This window comes from Siphateles boraxobius, unplaced genomic scaffold, assembly GCF_051911475.1.
Source record: "Siphateles boraxobius isolate OS27281-9 unplaced genomic scaffold, OSU_SipBor_1 130, whole genome shotgun sequence".
NCBI classification, from domain to species: Eukaryota; Metazoa; Chordata; class Actinopteri; order Cypriniformes; family Leuciscidae; genus Siphateles; species Siphateles boraxobius.
In genome coordinates this window covers 4636596-4655659 of record NW_027508734.1, presented here as the reverse complement: position 1 = coordinate 4655659, position 19064 = coordinate 4636596, and the positions used below count along the sequence as shown (strand labels likewise).

Here is a 19064-nt window from a genome sequence, read left to right as displayed (position 1 = left end):
TTTTGTGCACAAAATAAAATGCCCTGACAAAAGGGGCAGATCTTTTTTGTAGACCCCCCTGGCATTATAACAAACAGTCAGATACAGACAGACAGACAGACAGACAGACAGAGAGAAAAGAACGAGCAATAGATAACGACTGTGAGATAGATAAAGATATCCAGAGGTTCAATCTTAATTTTAAGAAGCGACCCTAAACCTTATAATGAAAAACACCTGAACAAACTAATCAAGATCTTCAGGATTACTAGAAATATACAGGCATTTGAGTTTGATCAGGGTTCTAACTATTGTTCAAAAGAGCAAATCCAAATAAGTAAAAATCCACACTTATTTATTCAGTAATTTGTTTATAAAGAACATTTGAAACATAAAAAAAACTGGCATGTTTACTAATAACTCAGATGAGTGATCTAGAACAAACAACATGATATCATTATCAAGCTATTGGAAGAACAAACACAACACACAAACACAACACTTTTCTTTCTTTCTTTTTTTTACAGTTTATGGTTATGACAAAAATAGTTTTCACAGGTTTATAACAAACTAAACTTTATAACAAAATCAATACATTAGGGAATCCCCCAGGGATGAGTTCCTGAAGTTTATATATATATTTTTTTTTATATATATATATATATATATATTTTTTTTTTATATGAGTTTTATATTATTTTATATGAGTTCCTGATTTTTATTTATGATATATGTAACTAATAAGAGTATTGCCTGGAAAAGCATATTACAAAATTTAAATTCTTATAGAACGGTAAAATAAACAAGTTAATATTATGTAACTTACATTATAGACACATATTGTATGTTTTTTTTTTTGCTAAATGAAAACAGTTTTAAACAAAGCAACATGAGAACAGTTGCTCGTAATGAAAGAATCTCTGAACGAATGATTCAATGACTCACTCATTAAGTGAGTTACTCTTTAAGAAGATTTGCTGCCCCCTACTGGAGGATTTCCACTGCACTCTGAGTACAAGGATACGTTTATATGACAACGATGCGCTCAAAATTGAAACGTTTTTTCTTTGTATGACAACGTTATCAAAACGATCACTGTTCACACGGATCCGTAAAAAGTGACTAATAATGCTGTATTACGCATGCCAGACAAGTAGTCGTTTATTAATGCAACAAAAATTACATAATCTATCATGTTTTTGTTCCGATTTCCATTCTAAGGATGTTCATCTTGATAATACTGTATTATTACTTTGTTTCAGGCTTTGTGAAGATGAAATTTACTAAACACGTCATACGCATGTTCATGACGTCACAATTTTCAAATTTGCATTTTTGTATTTAAACAGAGATGATAAGGGTCTCGTTTTCAAAAACTTGTAGTTTGAAACCCATTTTAAAAGTTTGCGTTTTCAAGCCCACCAAACACCATTGTCACATAAAAAGTATTTCGTCTGTCTCGTTTATTCCCTGCAAAAATACCTCAATAGCCTTTGTTAGTAAATACATTCCACATTAAATTACAAATGGAAGAATAATGTTGGTCTATTAAAGTAGAACCAACTACAATATTTTTTAAACCATATTTTGACAGAATGAGTTTTTAAACAGTTTAATATCAGATTGAAGTTTCTTCCTCTGTTACGTCTTACTGACTTTGGTCTTCAGCAAAACTGGGAAATACACACAAAAAACATTTTCAACATTTAAACGGACATGTCTTATTATTAGTTTTTTTCACTGCAGTTATTGCTTCCATGAATGACCATCATCTGTTAAAAATAGATTTATATAATATAAAAGGCAGGCAGTAAAGGCATATCTGTCAGTGAGAGAATATGTGAATAATTTGGGGGAGAGAGAGTGAAGGCCTCATTATGCTTCTGCGTCAACTCCACGGCGTAGCTACGCCGTCACTCCTACGGCGTCGTGGCCGTTTTATGGTTCTGCGTCAGGTTGAGTTGCATCTGACCAATCACAGCCCTTGTGGTCTGCGTCGCCTCGACGCGTAGTTACCATTTTTTGGAGGGGTTCGCGGCGACGCAGAGGGGTCTGCGGGGGTACGCCGTCGATTCGACGCAAAGCATAAAACAGGCTTGAGAGTGAGAGTGTGTGTGTGTGTGTGTGTGTGTGTGTGTGTGTGTGTGTGTGTGTGTGTGTGTGTGTGTGTGTGTGTGTGTGTGTGTGTGTGTGTGTTTACCTCTCTCTCGCTCTGTAACATTTGAAAAGCAGCACGACTGTCGCTAGCAGATACGGAGAAGCTGCCAGAAGAAAACTGAGGATGTTGAAGACAGAAATCTGACCTGAACGTGACACTGAAAAACAGAAACACAAGAACATTTTTGAGCAACAAACTTTTATGAGTGAATATAAAAGCTTTGCAATCTTTTTCCTGTCTCATATTATTCCACCACCATTTCCCTTTTAGAGCTCTGTATTAAAGGAAAAGTTCATTTAAAAATTCATATTCTGTCCAAATTTACTTGTTCAAACTTGTTTGATTTTCTTTCTTGTATGGACAAAAGCACAGATGCATTTTTCCAAATAAATTATTTTATGTTCCACAGAAGAAAGTCATATATGTTTGCACTGATATGAGGGTGATTACATGATGACAGAATAGTATATAAGGTATTCATTTGAATGTTTAAGGGTTAAGAAAATAAATAATTCTCTCCAGAACAAAAATGTATCTTTGACACTGACCACATGAGCACAATCAGATTCATTCCTTCCCGCCATCAAATGAAAAAAAAAAAAAAAAAAATTAATAATTTATGAAAAGTTGTGGGATGTTGTTTATAAGGTGTTGTTTATTTCACTAAATCTCAGTATTGTTATGATCACATGCTGGAGTGCCCTTGATAGCCACCAGAGGTCACTCAATCCCACTAGTGCCACTCTGTCATTGACTTCATTACCCATAATCCTTTGCCCAGACTCATCAGCACTCGTTGTTTTCAGCTGTGTCTCATTAACCTTGTTAGCTCACCCTTTATAAGCCTGGACAATTCAGTCTTTCATTGCTAATTGTTGAATGTGTCTTAACTGCATTTCTAAAACTTTGTGTCCTGGTTTTCCTGATTCTCTGCCTGTTCAGTTGGATTTCTCTGTTCAGCCTCAGACCTTAACTCGGTTATTGTTTGTTTGTGTATGACCTTTGCCTGTTTATGGACTTTGTTTGTGGATTAACCTTTCAATAAATATTAGTGGTGTTGAGATGAAGCATTAAAGCTTTTCAGCCAAGCGCTTCACCAAAGGGTTCATATCTCGAGGCTTCATTTGCTCACAACACCACCTGGTGGCCAAAGAGTGTAACACAAGCAGATCCATTACAGAGGACCTGATGTGATCTGTGATCAAGGCCGAACTTACCATTGAGTTGGACTGGTCTCTGCCTTTACGTTTATGTTTGTTTGATTTGTACATTTATATGCCAGTCAGAAATTATTAGCCGCATTTCCACTTTCGAGCCAGTTCGTGCGAGGGCTATAAACGGGCCGGCCGGGGCTAATAGTTTCCCACTGCGATCTTAGAGTCCATACTGGTAGCTCCAGCAGAAATAAGAGACTATATATAATAATAAATAATATTGGCGTGGCGTATCTCATTAAATCATCTCACCATTAAAGACTCCAGTGACTGAGATCCAGCTGTGGAGAGACTGTCCTCTCTCTGTTTTACAGGAGTAGAAACCCTCATGTGACTTTGAGACAGTAGTGATGCTCATCTCTCCTGTCGTCTGATTCTGGATCAGTGATCCGTCTTTATAGAAATCAGCGCTGAGGATCGGGGAGTTTGTAGATCGATGTAAACAGTGTAGAGTCAGAGTCTCTCCTTCAATCACAGGATCAACAGAACTCTCCAGAATCACCTCACCATCTACAAACACAAGATACATCAACAGCTGGTAGTGATGATACAGGCTTTATTAATCAGAGCCATCAATTATTAATAAGATGTGGAGGGTCAAAATGTTCACTATCATTAATCTGAGAAACTGATACTTTTATTCAGCAATGATTCATTATCCAATGTGACGCATTCATCAAAGAAAAAAAAAAAAATTTCCACAAAAATATGAAGCAGCACAACTGTTTTCACGTTTGATAATATTCAGAAATGTTTTTTGAGCATCAAATCATCATATTATAATGATTTCTGAAGGATCATGTGACACTGGAGACAGGAGTAATGATACTGAAAATTCAGCTTTGATCACAGGAATAAACTACATTATATTCACATGTTCACAAGGGTTAATATAAAATATAAGGATTATTATATATATTAATCCAAAACTTAATGATAATGTGGTGTATTTTATGTTATTATAGATTTGAAATCTTGATATTCAATGTGCTGTGAAAAATAAATCTGATATTTTCAGTTAGTTTAATGCATAATCACATGACTGAATTCTCAATTATAATAATTTTTAATCTTGAACCGATTGTTTTATTATGTTATATAGTTATACGAGTGATTGGACTCACCATGTACAGTGATGTTTCGAGGACGACGTTTCTCTCCAGATTCAGACTCACACCAGTACACTCCAGTGTCAGATGTGCTGAGAGAGTCCATTACACATCGAGATCCTGTTTGTTTTGAACAAGTTTGTGTGTATTTGTCTGTGTATCTTCTCACTGTCCATCCAGCAGAGTTACTCTGATCCTCACAGCTCAGAGAGAGAGAGTCAGAGGAGAAGTGTTGACTTCTGCTGGGATTGATGACCAGAGACACTGAAGCAGAAACACCTGAAAAGAGGAAAATCTCAATCAGAACTGACAGCACAGAGACTGCAGTGAAACACAGATCCGGATGAGCACAAGCATAAACCCTCACCAGTGATCCACAGTGTGTGTGAGCTGCTGTTGTGTGTGTAATAGGCTGGTCGTCCTCTCTCGGCTCTGCACGTATAAACTCCTGTGTGCTGTAGAGCAGCAGGACTGAGAGTGTAAGATCCTCCAGCTCCTCTGCTGCTGTCTGACAGATGATCATGATCTCTGAACCAGCTGAACGTCCAGCCTGTAGAGGAGCCTGAAACCTCACAGATCAGAGTCACTGATTCTCCTTCAGTCAGCCACGGCTGTGGAGACACTCGCACTGATGCCTGAGCTTCAGCTGAACAAAACATCATGAGTTACAGAGCCGTAGAGAAACTGATGGAGAAGCTGATCACAACAAACACAAACTCACCTGATACAGTCAGTGTAACAGCATCACTGCGCTGAGAGCTTCGAGTGTGTATCTGTCCTGTACAGGTGTAGTTACCGCTGTGAAAGAGATCAACACTGGTGATGATCAACTCTTGTGTTGAGGTTCGGTTGACAGTGTTTTTATATTGGTTTTTGCTTCCCTCTATTTCCCATCTGTACTCAGTCCACTCAGTGTCTCCTCCCCACTTTATATCACATCTGAGAGTGACTGTTTCTCCTCTAAACACTCGTTCATCAGGTCGTACCGTCACCACAGCTTTAGGACTCTCTGTACAAACACAGATTATTGCATTTATAGTTTCAGAAGTTGTGTAGATATTGTCTCTGATCTGTATTTGTTGCATCACACACTACAGTCTCTCTCACCTGTAACATTTACCCACAGTGCATCACTGTATTGTGTGTAATAGACTGGTTTCCCTCTTCCAGCTCTACACCAGTACTGGCCTCCATCAGACACTGAATCAATCTTCAGGCTGTAGGAGTGTGTTTTCTTCTTCTCTGTCTCAGGGTTCAGTGTGTGTTTGTACCAGTAAAAGTCCCAGTATCCAGTGGACGGATCCATGCGACAGGTCAAAGTCACTGTGTTTCCAGTCAGTGCCGCTCCTGCAGGATCTGATGTGAGTTCAGGCTTCGGCTTTAGATCTGCAGGAGAACAACAACAGATTCAGATCCTCCAGAGTCAGAGTTCACATGTGTTACACAAATCATTCAGTATTTGTCTGCAACAGTTCATACAGAAGATAATAAGAGCTGAAATATGGATTTTAGATTAGCATTATAGATCTGAATATGAACAACACCAACAATGTTTATAATTATTAGTAAAAAACTAAATAAAATGTTGATATTCATATAGTCTACATGTATGTTCTTTTGCATTCAAATATATCACACATGTGGATTATACAATATTTACATCATTATTTAAAAGTGTTTAAAATCTTGTAGATTCTGTATTTACTCACTTTATTAGTAAAGGTAATGACTAGTAAACCTGTTCCTTTGTGTTTGATGAGTGATTTCTTTCAACATCTGGAGTTTATTTTCCTCTGTCATGTTCAGTAAAATAATCCTGTGTGTCTGCTGTGAAATAACTGGACAGTCTGAACTTTTCTAAGCTTTAATGTATTTTTCTGGTCACGTATAAAGTGCAGTTTTGACAGCGACAGCCGTATTGTTTAGCAGGGGCGCGTCTCTGTGAATCATTCTGTGTAATTCGCTTTTTCCTTTTTTCATAACATTAGTGATCAGAGATGTCTGACAACTGTCAATAAATATTGGAGAGGTTGAAGGTTGTGTTTCTATAAACAGTGTTTGTCTCTGAACAGTAAGAACTAGTGTAACAGTTAAATGTCCCTGATGGTGTTGTTCTACTACCCACCATTAGGGGACACTATTGTTCCTTTATGCTGAGTTTAAATACAGGTAGTAGAAGAAGGACAGAGCTGGTGGCGTCGGCGGTTTGGCACATAGACATCATATAGAGACTAGATGCCCTATTGGCCGCTGTGGCGCAAGAAATGCGGGCGCCATCTTAAACCGGTCATACTCCTATTTGCGTTGCATAGCAGCAGTAGATGCCAGAGCACTGTGCAGCATATTCCTGCTCAAATCGGCGGACCATCACTCGGGGATTACTTTTCACAAGTAAGATTTAACATTTAACATTACCGTACTATTGGTTGTATTTTGTGAACAAAATATTCAATGTGTCCTGTATCGTAGCTACGTGTATGACCTTTGCAGCAAAAAAACCCCGCGTGAAAATCAGTTCGGTATTCAGGGAGATATGATTAATTAAATGCAGCTTTAATTAAACATTAATTAATTAATTTATTTATTTAATTAAGCATTAAATAAACTAGCAGCTCATTGCACCTGCCAAACAGATTACACTGAGTGGAGCGGGTGATCGGTTTAAGATGGCGGCCCCACGGCTCGTCCGTGCCAATAGGCAGTAGCGGTCGATAGGGCGCCTATCTATATGATGTCTATGCTGTTAACGCTCCACCCGTGTGCTCAGTTATTTATTTATTTTTCTCTCGCGCGCCCGCGCCTCTGAGTTCATTAAAAGCCCAGGTGAGTAAGAATCAGTCAACAAACACGACGAGTAATGTCTTGTCCTGTTATTGTCACCTGCACTTCATGTAACATGTTTAGCATAGCCTTCCCCGTCGGCAATATAGGGTTTATATGTGATAAATGCAAGGAAACAGTCAGGCTGACGGAGAAGATTTCAGAATTAGAAACACGCATCCAAACTTTAATTGAGGATAGTAAGTGTGCTAGAGCTTTAGATACTATTTTGGATGAGCCTAGCATAGTGAACTCTTTACATGATTCAGTTCCGGCTGAATTATTGCCTGTGCAGCAAGGCAAATGGGTGACGGTGAGGGATCGCTCTAGTCGCGGATCAAAAAAACACTCTTCCGTTCCGATTACCATAACAAATCGATTTGCCCCGCTCAGTGAATCACCCACTGAGAATTCTGTTGATTGTGCCCTGGTAATTGGTGATTTGATCACACGGAACGTGAAAATAGGGACACCAGCCAACATAGTCACATGTTTGCCGGGAGCCAGAGCGCCTGACATCAAAGCAAATTCAAAAGTGCTGGCTAATTTACATTTACATTACATTTATTCATTTAGCTGACGCTTTTATTAACTTGCAATTGCTATATGTCATAGGTCGCGTCAGAGGTCGCACTAATGCTAATCGTAAATTCTCTAAGATTGTTATTCACGTTGGCACTAATGATGTTCGACTCCGCCAGTCGGAGATCACCAAAATTAATATTAAAGAGGTGTTTGAACTCGCAATTACGATGCCAGGCACTGTAATTTGCTCTGGCCCCCTTCCTGTTCGAAGGAGTGATGAGATAGTTAGCAGATTGTCATCACTCAATGGCTGGCTGTCTAAGTGGTGTCCGCAAAATAATATAGAATTGATAGACAATTGGAAAAGTTTTTGGGGCAAACCTGACCTGTTGAAAAGAGATGGTATTCATCCCTCCTGGGATGGTGCTGCTCTTCTCGCTAGTAATTTGGCTCATAGTCTTAGAGACAAAACATGACAATCTGGGGCTCAGGTCAGGAAGCAGACAAACTGGCTAAACCGACCGTCTGCTAGCGGCCTCGCGTCACCAAGGTCAGATAAATCCCATCACATAGAGCCTCTTTCACCTAGATATCATCATATAGAGACTGTGTCTGTTCCCCGAATTTGGAAATCCAAAAAACTTCCAAACCGATCTAAGGTTAAAAATGTAATTGATATTCAACAAATAAAAAATAGATATAATACAGATGAACAAACGATAAAGCTTGGGTTTCTGAATATCCGATCCCTTACTTCAAAAGCGCTCATAGTTAATGATATGATTTCAGATTATAACCTAGATGTGCTGTGTATGACAGAAACCTGGCTAAAACCAAACGATTACATTACTTTAAATGAGTCCACCCCCCATGATTACTGTTCAGTAATCAAAACTAGAGGTATTTCGGATTACATGGAAGGAGAGCCCGATTGCTTACAGAGAGGCTTTAAAAGCTGCTAGATCTGCTTATTTTTCAACCCTATTAGAAGAAAATAAACATAATCCTAGGTATTTATTTGAAAAAGTGGCTAAACTAACGAAAAAGAAAGCTTCAAGCCCAGAAGTTTCCAGGAAACACAGCAGTAATGACTTTATGAACTTCTTCACTTATAAGATTGATAATATTAGGGACAAAATTATAACTATGCAACCGTCTACTACAGCATCGCATCAGGGAGTGCATTATAGTCTCCCTGAGGTAAAATTTGATTCATTTGTTGCCATAGGAGAGGAAGAATTTTGCAAACTCGTTAATTCATCTAAATCGACAACATGTATGTTAGACCCTATACCAACTAAACTATTGAAAGAGATGCTTCCAGAAGTCATAGATCCTCTTCTTAACATCATTAATTCGTCTTTGTCTCTAGGATACGTACCAAAAACCTTTAAGCTGGCTATGATTAAACCACTTGTTAAAAAAAACGCAACTTGATCCTACAGAATTAGTCAATTACAGGCAGATCTCAAATCTACCTTTTTTATCAAAGATATTAGAAAAAACAGTATCCTCACAACTATGTTCCTTTCTTGAAGGAAATGATATCTGCGAGGATTTCCGGTCAGGATTTAGACCGCACCATAGCACTGAGACAGCTCTCATTAGAGTCACAAATGATTTGCTCTTATCATCCGATCGTGGTTGTATCTCTCTATTAGTGTTACTTGATCTTAGTGCTGCATTTGACACCATTGACCACAACATTCTCTTAAATAGACTAAAAAACTATGTTGGCATTAGTGGAATTGCATTAGCATGGTTTAAATCATATTTATCTGACCGCTATCAGTTTGTAGCAGTAAATGAAGAGATGTCTTATCGATCACAAGTTCAGTATGGCGTACCACAAGGCTCAGTTCTCGGACCGCTGCTTTTCACTCTGTACATGCTACCTTTAGGAGATATCATTAGGAAACATGGAATTAGCTTTCAGTGTTATGCTGATGATACTCAGCTCTATATTTCTTCCAAACCTCACTAAACTCACCAATTCACAAAATTATCGGAATGCATAGTTGATATAAAAAATTAGATGACTAGTAATTTCCTACTACTAAATTCTGAAAAAACAGAGATTCTAATTATTGGACCAAAAACTTCCACACGTAATAACCTAGAATACTGTTTAACACTTGATGGCTGCTCTGTTAAGTCTTCGTCGTCAGTTAGGAACCTGGGTGTGCTCTTTGATACCAATCTCTCATTTGAAAGTCACGTGTCTAGTGTCTGTAAAACCGCATTTTTCCATCTTAAAAGATATCTAAATTACGTCATATGCTCTCATTGACAAATGCGGAACAACTAGTTCATGCGTTCATGACATCAAGGCTAGATTATTGTAATGCTGTACTGGGTGGTTGCCCTGCACGCTTAATAAACAAACTACAGCTAGTTAAAAACGCAGCCGCTAGATCTCTTACCAGAACCAGGAAGTACGACCATATTAGCCCGGTTCTGTCAACACTGCATTGGCTCTCTATTAAACATCGTATAAATTTTAAAATATTGCTGATTTCTTACAAAGCACTAAATGGTTTATCTCCCCAGTACTTGAGCGAGCTCTTAATCGCATTATAGTCCTTCGCGTCTATTGCGATCTCAAAGTTCTGGCCAGTTGATAATACCTAGAATATCTAAATCGACTGCTGGCGGTAGATCATTTTCCTATTTAGCACCAAAACTTTGGAACAATCTTCCTAACATTGTCCGGGAAGCAGACACAGTCTGTCAGTTCAAAGCTAGACAAAAAACACATGTCTTTGACCTAGCATTCACATTACACTCTATAGACTTCTATAATTCAATATAACCACATATTGTATTGTTCCGGTCAGCCGGAATTGGGAACACTTCCCTTAAATCCTGATGTACACGTTACATCATAAGAAAAATGGCATCTACGCTAATTTTAGTGTCTTTGTTTATCCCGAGGTTTTCCCGCAGCCTGCCGGATCCAGGCCGTTTCCAGATCTGACGAAGGACTTTCGCCTGGACCCAATGACAATGCAGTGCTGAGGTGCCAACATACCTCTCCCTATGGAGGATCCCTATACCACTCTACAGATAAAGCGTTGTGGATTTTTTGGTTCGCGTACCTACCCGAAGTGATAAGATAAAATAAAATTCTGCATCAAAATTTATAAAGACAAGTAGTTTGTTTATGCATGGTTTGTAAGGAATTACAAACCTGCGCACATATATTCAAACGCACATAACTATAGAATCAATTCTTAATGCGCATGTGAACGCCATCAGCGTCTATCACAGGTTTGCGTTTAAAGTCTGTTTAGAGAGAACGGTGTTGTCTTAATAGCGGTGCCTAATTTAATAACAAACTATCATTTAGATGGAAGTGAATCAATCAAAACTAAATTTAGCTGGAAATTTTTTTTTCAAGAACCACTATAAAACTAAACCAATCTCTGTTACCTTAAATTATATGTTTATCTCTGTAAAGCTGCTTTGAAACAATCTATATTGTTAAAAGCGCTATATAAATGAGGATGACTTGACTTGACTGGACTTCAGGCATTTTGGCATTTCCTTCTATCCAGTCTTCTTCCAGACTCTGGCACCTTGATTTCCGAATGACATGCAAAATTTGCTTTCATCCGAAAAAAGTACTTTGGACCACTTAGCAACAGTCCAGTGCTGCTTCTCTGTAGCCCAGGTCAGGCACTTCTGCCGCTGTTTCTGGTTCAAAAGTGGCTTGACCTGGGGAATGCGGCACCTGTAGCCCATTTCCTGCACACGCCTGTGCACGGTGGCTCTGGATGTTTCTACTCCAGACTCAGTCCACTGCTTCCGCAGGTCCCCCAAGGTCTGGAGTCGGTCCTTCTCCACAATCTTCCTCAGGGTCCGGTCACCTCTTCTCGTTGTGCAGCGTTTTTTGCCACACTTTTTCCTTCCCACAATCTTCCCACTGAGGTGCCTTGATACAGCACTCTGGGAACAGCCTATTTGTTCAGAAATTTCTTTCTGTGTCTTACCCTCTTGCTTGAGGGTGTCAATGATGGCCTTCTGGACAGCAGTCAGGTCGGCAGTCTTACCCATGATTGCGGTTTTGAGTAATGAAACAGGCTGGGAGTTTTTAAAAGCCTCAGGAATCTTTTGCAGGTGTTTAGAGTTAATTAGTTGATTCAGATGATTAGGATAATAGCTCGTTTAGAGACACTTTTCATGATATGCTAATTTTTTGAGATAGGAATTTTGGGTTTTCATGAGCTGTATGCCAAAATCATCAGTATTAAAACAATAAAATACCTGAAATATTTCTGTTGGTGTGCAATGAATCTAAAATATATAAAAGTTTAATTTTTATCATTACATTATGGAAAATAATGAACTTTATCACAATATGCTAATTTTTTTAGAAGGACCTGGAAGTATAATTTAACTGAGAATATCAAGTATAGACTTAACATTAATATCAAAGGGTACGGCTGAATTATGTGAATGGAAACTAAATAGCGAGAACACAGTTGGAAGTGATCATTTTCCAAATATTTGTAAAATAAATGTAGATAATAATCCAGAATGTTTACTGCAAAATAAATGGTTGTATGAGAACTCAGATTGGAATTCTTTTAGTAAGTGTTACGTTTGTGATGTAATGCAGCTATGTTGTTTCTGCGGTTGTTTCTGCGGTCTCCTTCTCCTCCTCTAGGATTGGTCCTGGACTTAATGCGAATCTGTTGGTGGTTGGACCAGAGACGAGGCCTGGACTATAAATTCCCTGGAATTCCTCTGGAGGGAGCTCTCTCTGCCTCTTTGACTGCACTTGTTGTACTGTGTGTGTGTGTGTGTGTGTGTGTGTGTGTGTGTGTGTGTGTGTGTGTGTGTGTGTGTGTGTGTGTGTGTGTGTGTGTGTGTGTGTGTGTGTGTGTGTGTGTGTGTGTGTGTGTTAGCTGGTGAAAATGTAACTATAGATTGTGATCTTTGTGGTGTTAACAGAGTGTTGTTAACTTCTTTTTGATAGTGTGATCTGTTTCTAAAACATTAGTGTCCTAATGTAAGTGTGCCATTATTTGTGAAGCCGTAGGTGGGGAGTGCCTTGTTTACTTTGTGGGCCAAAAGGGTCTTTACTTTTCTCCTGTTTATTGGGCTAGATAAGCAGATAGGGTATGTTAGTGTATGTTTTGTTTCTTTCTTTTTATTTGTAGGGAAGTTGTGGGGAAAGTTAGTTGCTGTTTGTTTATTGTTGTAGCATTAGCTCTTCCCTGAAGATCTTGCTTCTAAGTTTTTCTTTCTTTCTTTGATTCTTTCTTTTCAAGAAATTGTTTTGTAAATGTTAAAGTCTACCGCTCTGAAAACAAACGAGAGCAAGAAAAGAGGAATAAGAACATGGCTAACAGAAGTATTGTTTTGTTGTTTATGCTACACCCTGACCTAGACCAGGGACCGTAACAGTAAGCATTGTGAAGATAATAAAGATTCAGTAGAAATATTTTGTGAGTCAATTACAAATAATAATGGAAGTTGCAACATATTATATACCACAAAGAATGTTAGGTCAGAAAAACAAAAATATTCCATGGTGGAAGGAAGAGTACAGTAAAGCAATTAAAGAAAGAAATAAGGCATTTAAACAGCTAAGGGAAAATATGTGTATGAGTAACATGGTGGGGTATAAGAAAGCAAGAGCTAAAACAAGAAGAAGAATTAAGAAATGCCAAGAGAGAAGGATGGAGATAATTGTGTTCAACCATAGGAATAGATACTCCTATGAATAAAATATGGAATATGTTAAGAAATATGAGTGGAAAAGGAAAGGAGTCAACTCTAATACCAGTTTTAATTGAAGAAGATAAAACTGCAGTATAGATATAAAGCAAACATGTTAGGCAAGTTTTTAGAAAGAGCACATAGAATAGAATTGGGAGAAGAATATAGGATAAGGAAAAAGGAAATTTTAGACAAAAATCCAGATATAATGAAGAAAAGAAATAACAATAAGAGCTGTATGGATCCAGAGTTTTCTCTTACAGAACTGAAAGTAGCATTACAAAAATGTGCCAATGCCACTCCTGGGGTTGATAGAGTAAGTTATAAAATGATAAAGCATTTGTCAAATAGTATATTATTAAAGATACTTGAGTTATATAATAAAATATGGATTTATTCCAAAAATATGGAAGAAAGCTGCAATAGGAAAGCCCTATTGTAAAGCCAGGGAAAAAATCAACAGACCCAGGAAGTTATCGTCCAATTGCTCTGACTTCAAACTTGTAAATTAATGGAAAAGATTATAGTTCATAGACTAACATATGATCTAGAAAAAAAGGGTAAATTTAGTAAGTATCAATGTGGATTTAGAGGTAAAAGATCAACCATGGATGCATTAATCAAGGTCAGTAATGAAGTAGAGAAGACAATAGTTATGGAAGAAATTATGGCAGTAGTGTATTTTGATATAGAAAAAGTGTATGACACGGTATGGAGAGAAGGGTTGTTAATTAAAGCATCAATGATAGGAATAGATGGAAATATGTATAATTGGTTATCTCAGTTTTTGTATAAAAGAACATTTGAAGTTCAAGTGGGAGTGTGTCAGTCATTAATTTATAAGGCAGAAAATGGTATTCCTCAAGGGAGTGTTATAAGTCCAATTCTTTTTAATATTATGATTAATGATATTTTTTGACAATTTAGGATATGGTGTGGGGGATGTGCATTGTATGCTGACGATGGGGCTATTTGGACGAGAGGATGAAATACAAAGCAAGTGATTTCAGGTATGCAAACAGATATTAAAAAGGTGGAAGAATGGAGTAAAGAATGGAATTTTAAAATGTCTAGTAAAAACTAGTAAATCATGTTATATGATATTTAGTAGGAAAAAAAGATTTTAAGGATATTGAATTAGTATTGCATGGGAAACAGATCAACTATTCAACAGATCAGATCAACTATTGATTATGGATGCATGATTTATGGGTCAGCTTCAGAATCACTATTAAGAAGTCTAGATAGAATACAATATAGAGTCCTTAGAATATGTTTAGGAGCAATTAAAACAACACCGGTCAATGCATTATTAGTAGAAGCGAATGAAATGCCATTGAAATTAAGGAGAGAGAAATTGTCTTTGGTATTTTGGACATCTTTAAAAAGTTATACTGGAGAAAATATAGCTAAAGATGTCTTAAATAATTGTTGGGAATACTTAAGTAGTAACGAGAGAGGATATGGATGGAAGATAAATCAGTTAGCAGAGAAATATCAGATTGCAAATATTGAATGTAGTGTGTCACCTGTGTGGGGAGAGGTTGCGAGATGGATTATTTCTGAGGTTAAAATTGATTTGGGATTCTTAGATAAGAAACGGGAATGGGAGGAGATGGGTATGATTAAGTACCGAGTTAATAAGTACATACAGGAAAGATTCTATGCAAGTATGCAGATTTATACTGATGGATCTAAAGATCCAAGAACAGGGATTACTGGAATAGGAGTGTATATTCCAGAGTTTAAAATATCAATATCCAAACGATTAACATCTAAATTGTCAATATATACTGTTGAAATGGTCACTATAGGATTAACATGGGTAGAGGAGGTGAAGCCAGACAGAATAGTGATATGCTCTGACTCTGCTTCTGTATTAACATCACTAGTTACTCATTGTACTTCTAGAGAAGATTTGATGTGCGAAATATTTTCATTATTATGGCGAATACAAAGGAAGGGAGTAGAAGTTGATTCTGTTGGGTGCCAGCGCGTGTAGGAGGAGCTGGTAATGAGTCTGCTCATGAATTAGCAAAAAATGCTTTAAAAAGGGAAGAAATAGATTTTAATGTTCCATTGAGTAAAAGTGAAATTAAATCTATTATTAAGGAAAATATTATTAAAGATTGGCAGGAAAAATGGAATACAGATAATAAGGGGAGATATTTATATAATATTAAAAAAAGGTAGATACTAAGAAAAGCATAAATGGTAGAAATAGGAAAGAAGAGGTCATGATAACTAGGATGAGATTTGGACATTCAAGATTGAACGCATCGCTCTTTATAATTGGAGCTCATTAAAAACTGGTTTATGTGAGAATTGTGGGGAGAAAGAAACCGTGGAGCATGTGAAATATGATTGTAAAAGGTATGAGGAGGAAAGAAAGGAAATTATATCATATTTAAATGAAAGAGGGAAGGTTAATAAGAATTTGGCATATTTGTTAGGTTAAGATTTTAATAAAGATAGAGTAGGATATAGAATACTAATAGAATACATATAATACTGGATTAAGTGAAATTATTTAATATAGAATAAGGATGATTTGGTCTATTGGAGATGGAATGAGATGGAGCATCAAATAATAAAATAAGGATGGATATGTGAGAAAGAAGCAAAGAAAATAATAATAATAATAAGGAAAATCTGTTTATAAGAAATCATGACTGCATAACAGCAAAGGTAGGTGACGATATGCACTAAGAATGCAATGCGCCAAAAAACGAAAGAAGAAGAAAAAGAAAAAGAAGAAAAAGAAAAAGAAGAAAAAGAAAAAGAAGAAGAAGAAGAAGAAGAAGAAGAAGAAGAAGAAGAAGAAGAAGAAGAAGAAGAAGAAGGATAGAGTTGTTTGGTGAGAGGAAAGCATGGTTTCTCTCTGGTAATCTTACATTTATTGATGTCCTGAGTGGGAAACGTGTCGTTTTATTCTCTATCAAAAGGCTCCTTTTACCCTCTTTAGTTTTACCAATGGTGCATTTGCTACTGTATGCTACATGTTGGGAATATAAAGAATTAATTTATCTGCATTATATTTCATATCTCTTAGCCTTGGGTCGTCCTGACGGGATTGTTATATAGTTACTCGGGACAAACAGCTTCATGCTGGTTAGAAAGACTGACTGACGTGATCAGGATGATGGAGACTAAAATACTCTTAGTCATTTGACTTCATTCATATAAAATCATAGGATTCATTTTATGATACAGTTACGATGCTTTTGTGTCCTTTTTGAAATCTGAAAGTTAATCATGTCATTCTCTATAATGAACTGCAAATCATAATCAAGTACAAAACAATGAGAAGATCGTCTGAAAAGAAAAGCTGCATTTGTATAAAGACTCACAGATTCTCAGAAAGTGCAAGCAGAAAAAAAGTAAATACATACAGAAAAATGTTTTATGTTTATTAAAAAACTGTAATGTTACTGAATAGATGGAGTTGAAGTGTAATTATCACCATTAACAGAACTATTTTCATCTGTTCCTCAGATCTGTGTTCACATGCGTCAGCCAGAGACTTTATCTGTTGTTTCTCTGTTTTAGAACTTCATGAGTGTTGTATTTTTAAGATTACACTTAAAGTTAAAAATACTTCCTCTGCATTCAGTTTAATTGATTTTCTCCTCCAAAAGTGTAACACAAGAACAGAGATAATTAAATAAAAGGAGGAGTGACAACTGTATTTATCAGCAGTGTGAATGAGAGTAAAAGACTCTCGATTGGTTGTGTGATCATGATCATAGAGAGTTTATGAGGACAATGATGTTGAACTCACCCTTCACTGAGAGAGAAACAGCAGAGCTTGATGTTGATGAGTTTGGTCTTCCATCTATATGTCCTTTACACCTGTACTGACCCTGATCAGACTCAGTAACTCCTCTGATAGTGACAGTGTCTCTGTTTACAGTGTAACGATCAGACGTCTGTAACTTTACACTGTCTTTATACCACTCATATCTCCAGTAACTGTAATAAGGTTTTATCACACACTTCAGATTGACTGTTTCTCCAGTGAATACAGGACTGTCTGGTGTCACAGTCACTGTAGATGTGGGTAAATCTGAGAAGAGAGAAAAAACACAAACTAAGAGACTCAAACAGTCTGACTGAGGACACATGATCAAGTCTCAATGCTTGTTTTCTACACTGACGGTTTCATTCATCTCAGATAATCTGAAGAGCAGAAGGTCATGAATGAACTGAACATGTCTGGAGGATAAAGATAATGAACTCTGAAAAGATCTGTGATTCATCATCACACTGTCACTGTATATAGAGATGTTTACAAACTCTAAACTAACATAATCTGACTGAGTGTGAGACAAACTAAACTCAAATGTACCTGGTTTTCAACTCAATGTCTTCAGGTTAAAGTGATGTGATGAAATGATGAACACACTCACCTGATACTGTCAGTGTAACTCCATCACTGATCTCTGATTTCTGTTGGGTTTCAGTCAGAGTTCCTCTACATCTGTACAGACCAGCATGAGACCGATCCACAGATGGGATTATATAGTACTGGTCTTGTCCTGCGCTGGAATAGATCTGGTCTGTTCTTCTGCTGTAAACTTCATCTTTATACCAGCTGTAGCTCCAGACTCCTGTCTCCTGTATGTCACATGTGAGAGTGACTCTCTCTCCTCTGAACACACGAACATCAGGCTTCACCTTCACTACAGGTTTGGGTCTCACTGTGAAATGAGCAAACACACACTTCATGTTTCTTTCCCTGAAAAACAAACAAACTACACAGTAAAAGAGCACTTACCTCTCACTGTTATCTGTATTGCATTACTGTACTCTGTATAGTAGTTTCCTCGCTGTGCTCTACACTCGTATGTTCCTCCATCAGAGACTCTCACAGAACTGATAGTTTTAGTTCCTGCATCATCACTGGATTCAGGGTTTGAGTTTTTCCTCCAGAGAAACGTCCATCCAGTTGATCTTCCCACGTCACAGCTGAGAGTAACTGTGTCTCCAGTGAACACTGAACTCTGGGGCTTTACAGTCACAATCGGCTGAGGTTTATCTGTAAGTGAACAGTGATGCAGTGTTGAGATCATTTATACAGTTATTGCTCATATTTGTTCACTAGTCTTCTGTTTTTATCATCATTTTTTATACAGTAAATGTAATTTATTTTGATTTAAAAGAGAGTTTGTATCTTCTGCTCCCACTACTGACACCAAACACAATTACAAAATTATAGATTTTGGGAAGAAAATTCCAGAGCTTTCAAAGAATAATGTTAAAGTCTCTGGTAAGTTCAGGGAATATTAGTTATAGTTTATAGTTATAGGTTATGTGACAGACCCGGGTAAGTTTACGGATATAAGCGGATAACCTCAACTTTTTAATGTTAAAAATAAAATATGATAAATATCATCATACAACAAATGCTGAAGCAAAAAGGCTAAAGATAATATAATAAACGTATTAAGCCGTATTATATTTGCAAGCACCGACTGTTTTTAGTTCAATCAGTCATTTTATTTAATTTTATTGGAAACATCAAAAACAATG

The 19064-nt window shown here is 37.1% G+C and overlaps 2 protein-coding genes across 2 annotated transcripts in view; both read right to left on the bottom strand.

The window, feature by feature from the left end:
* Nucleotides 1-19064, bottom strand: part of LOC143736438 (basement membrane-specific heparan sulfate proteoglycan core protein-like) — a 386240-nt gene that overhangs the window by 104338 nt on the left and 262838 nt on the right. The window lies entirely within an intron of this gene.
* Nucleotides 1611-18604, bottom strand: LOC143737830 (Fc receptor-like protein 5). Its single transcript, XM_077229693.1, has 10 exons — nucleotides 18310-18604; nucleotides 17942-18232; nucleotides 17314-17598; nucleotides 5568-5846; nucleotides 5182-5469; nucleotides 4828-5106; nucleotides 4476-4739; nucleotides 3604-3861; nucleotides 2180-2294; nucleotides 1611-1652 (listed from the first exon to the last, which is right to left on the bottom strand). Exons 1-10 carry the CDS (start codon nucleotides 18602-18604, stop codon nucleotides 1628-1630), a joined length of 2379 nt encoding a protein of 792 aa, XP_077085808.1. The 3' UTR covers nucleotides 1611-1627.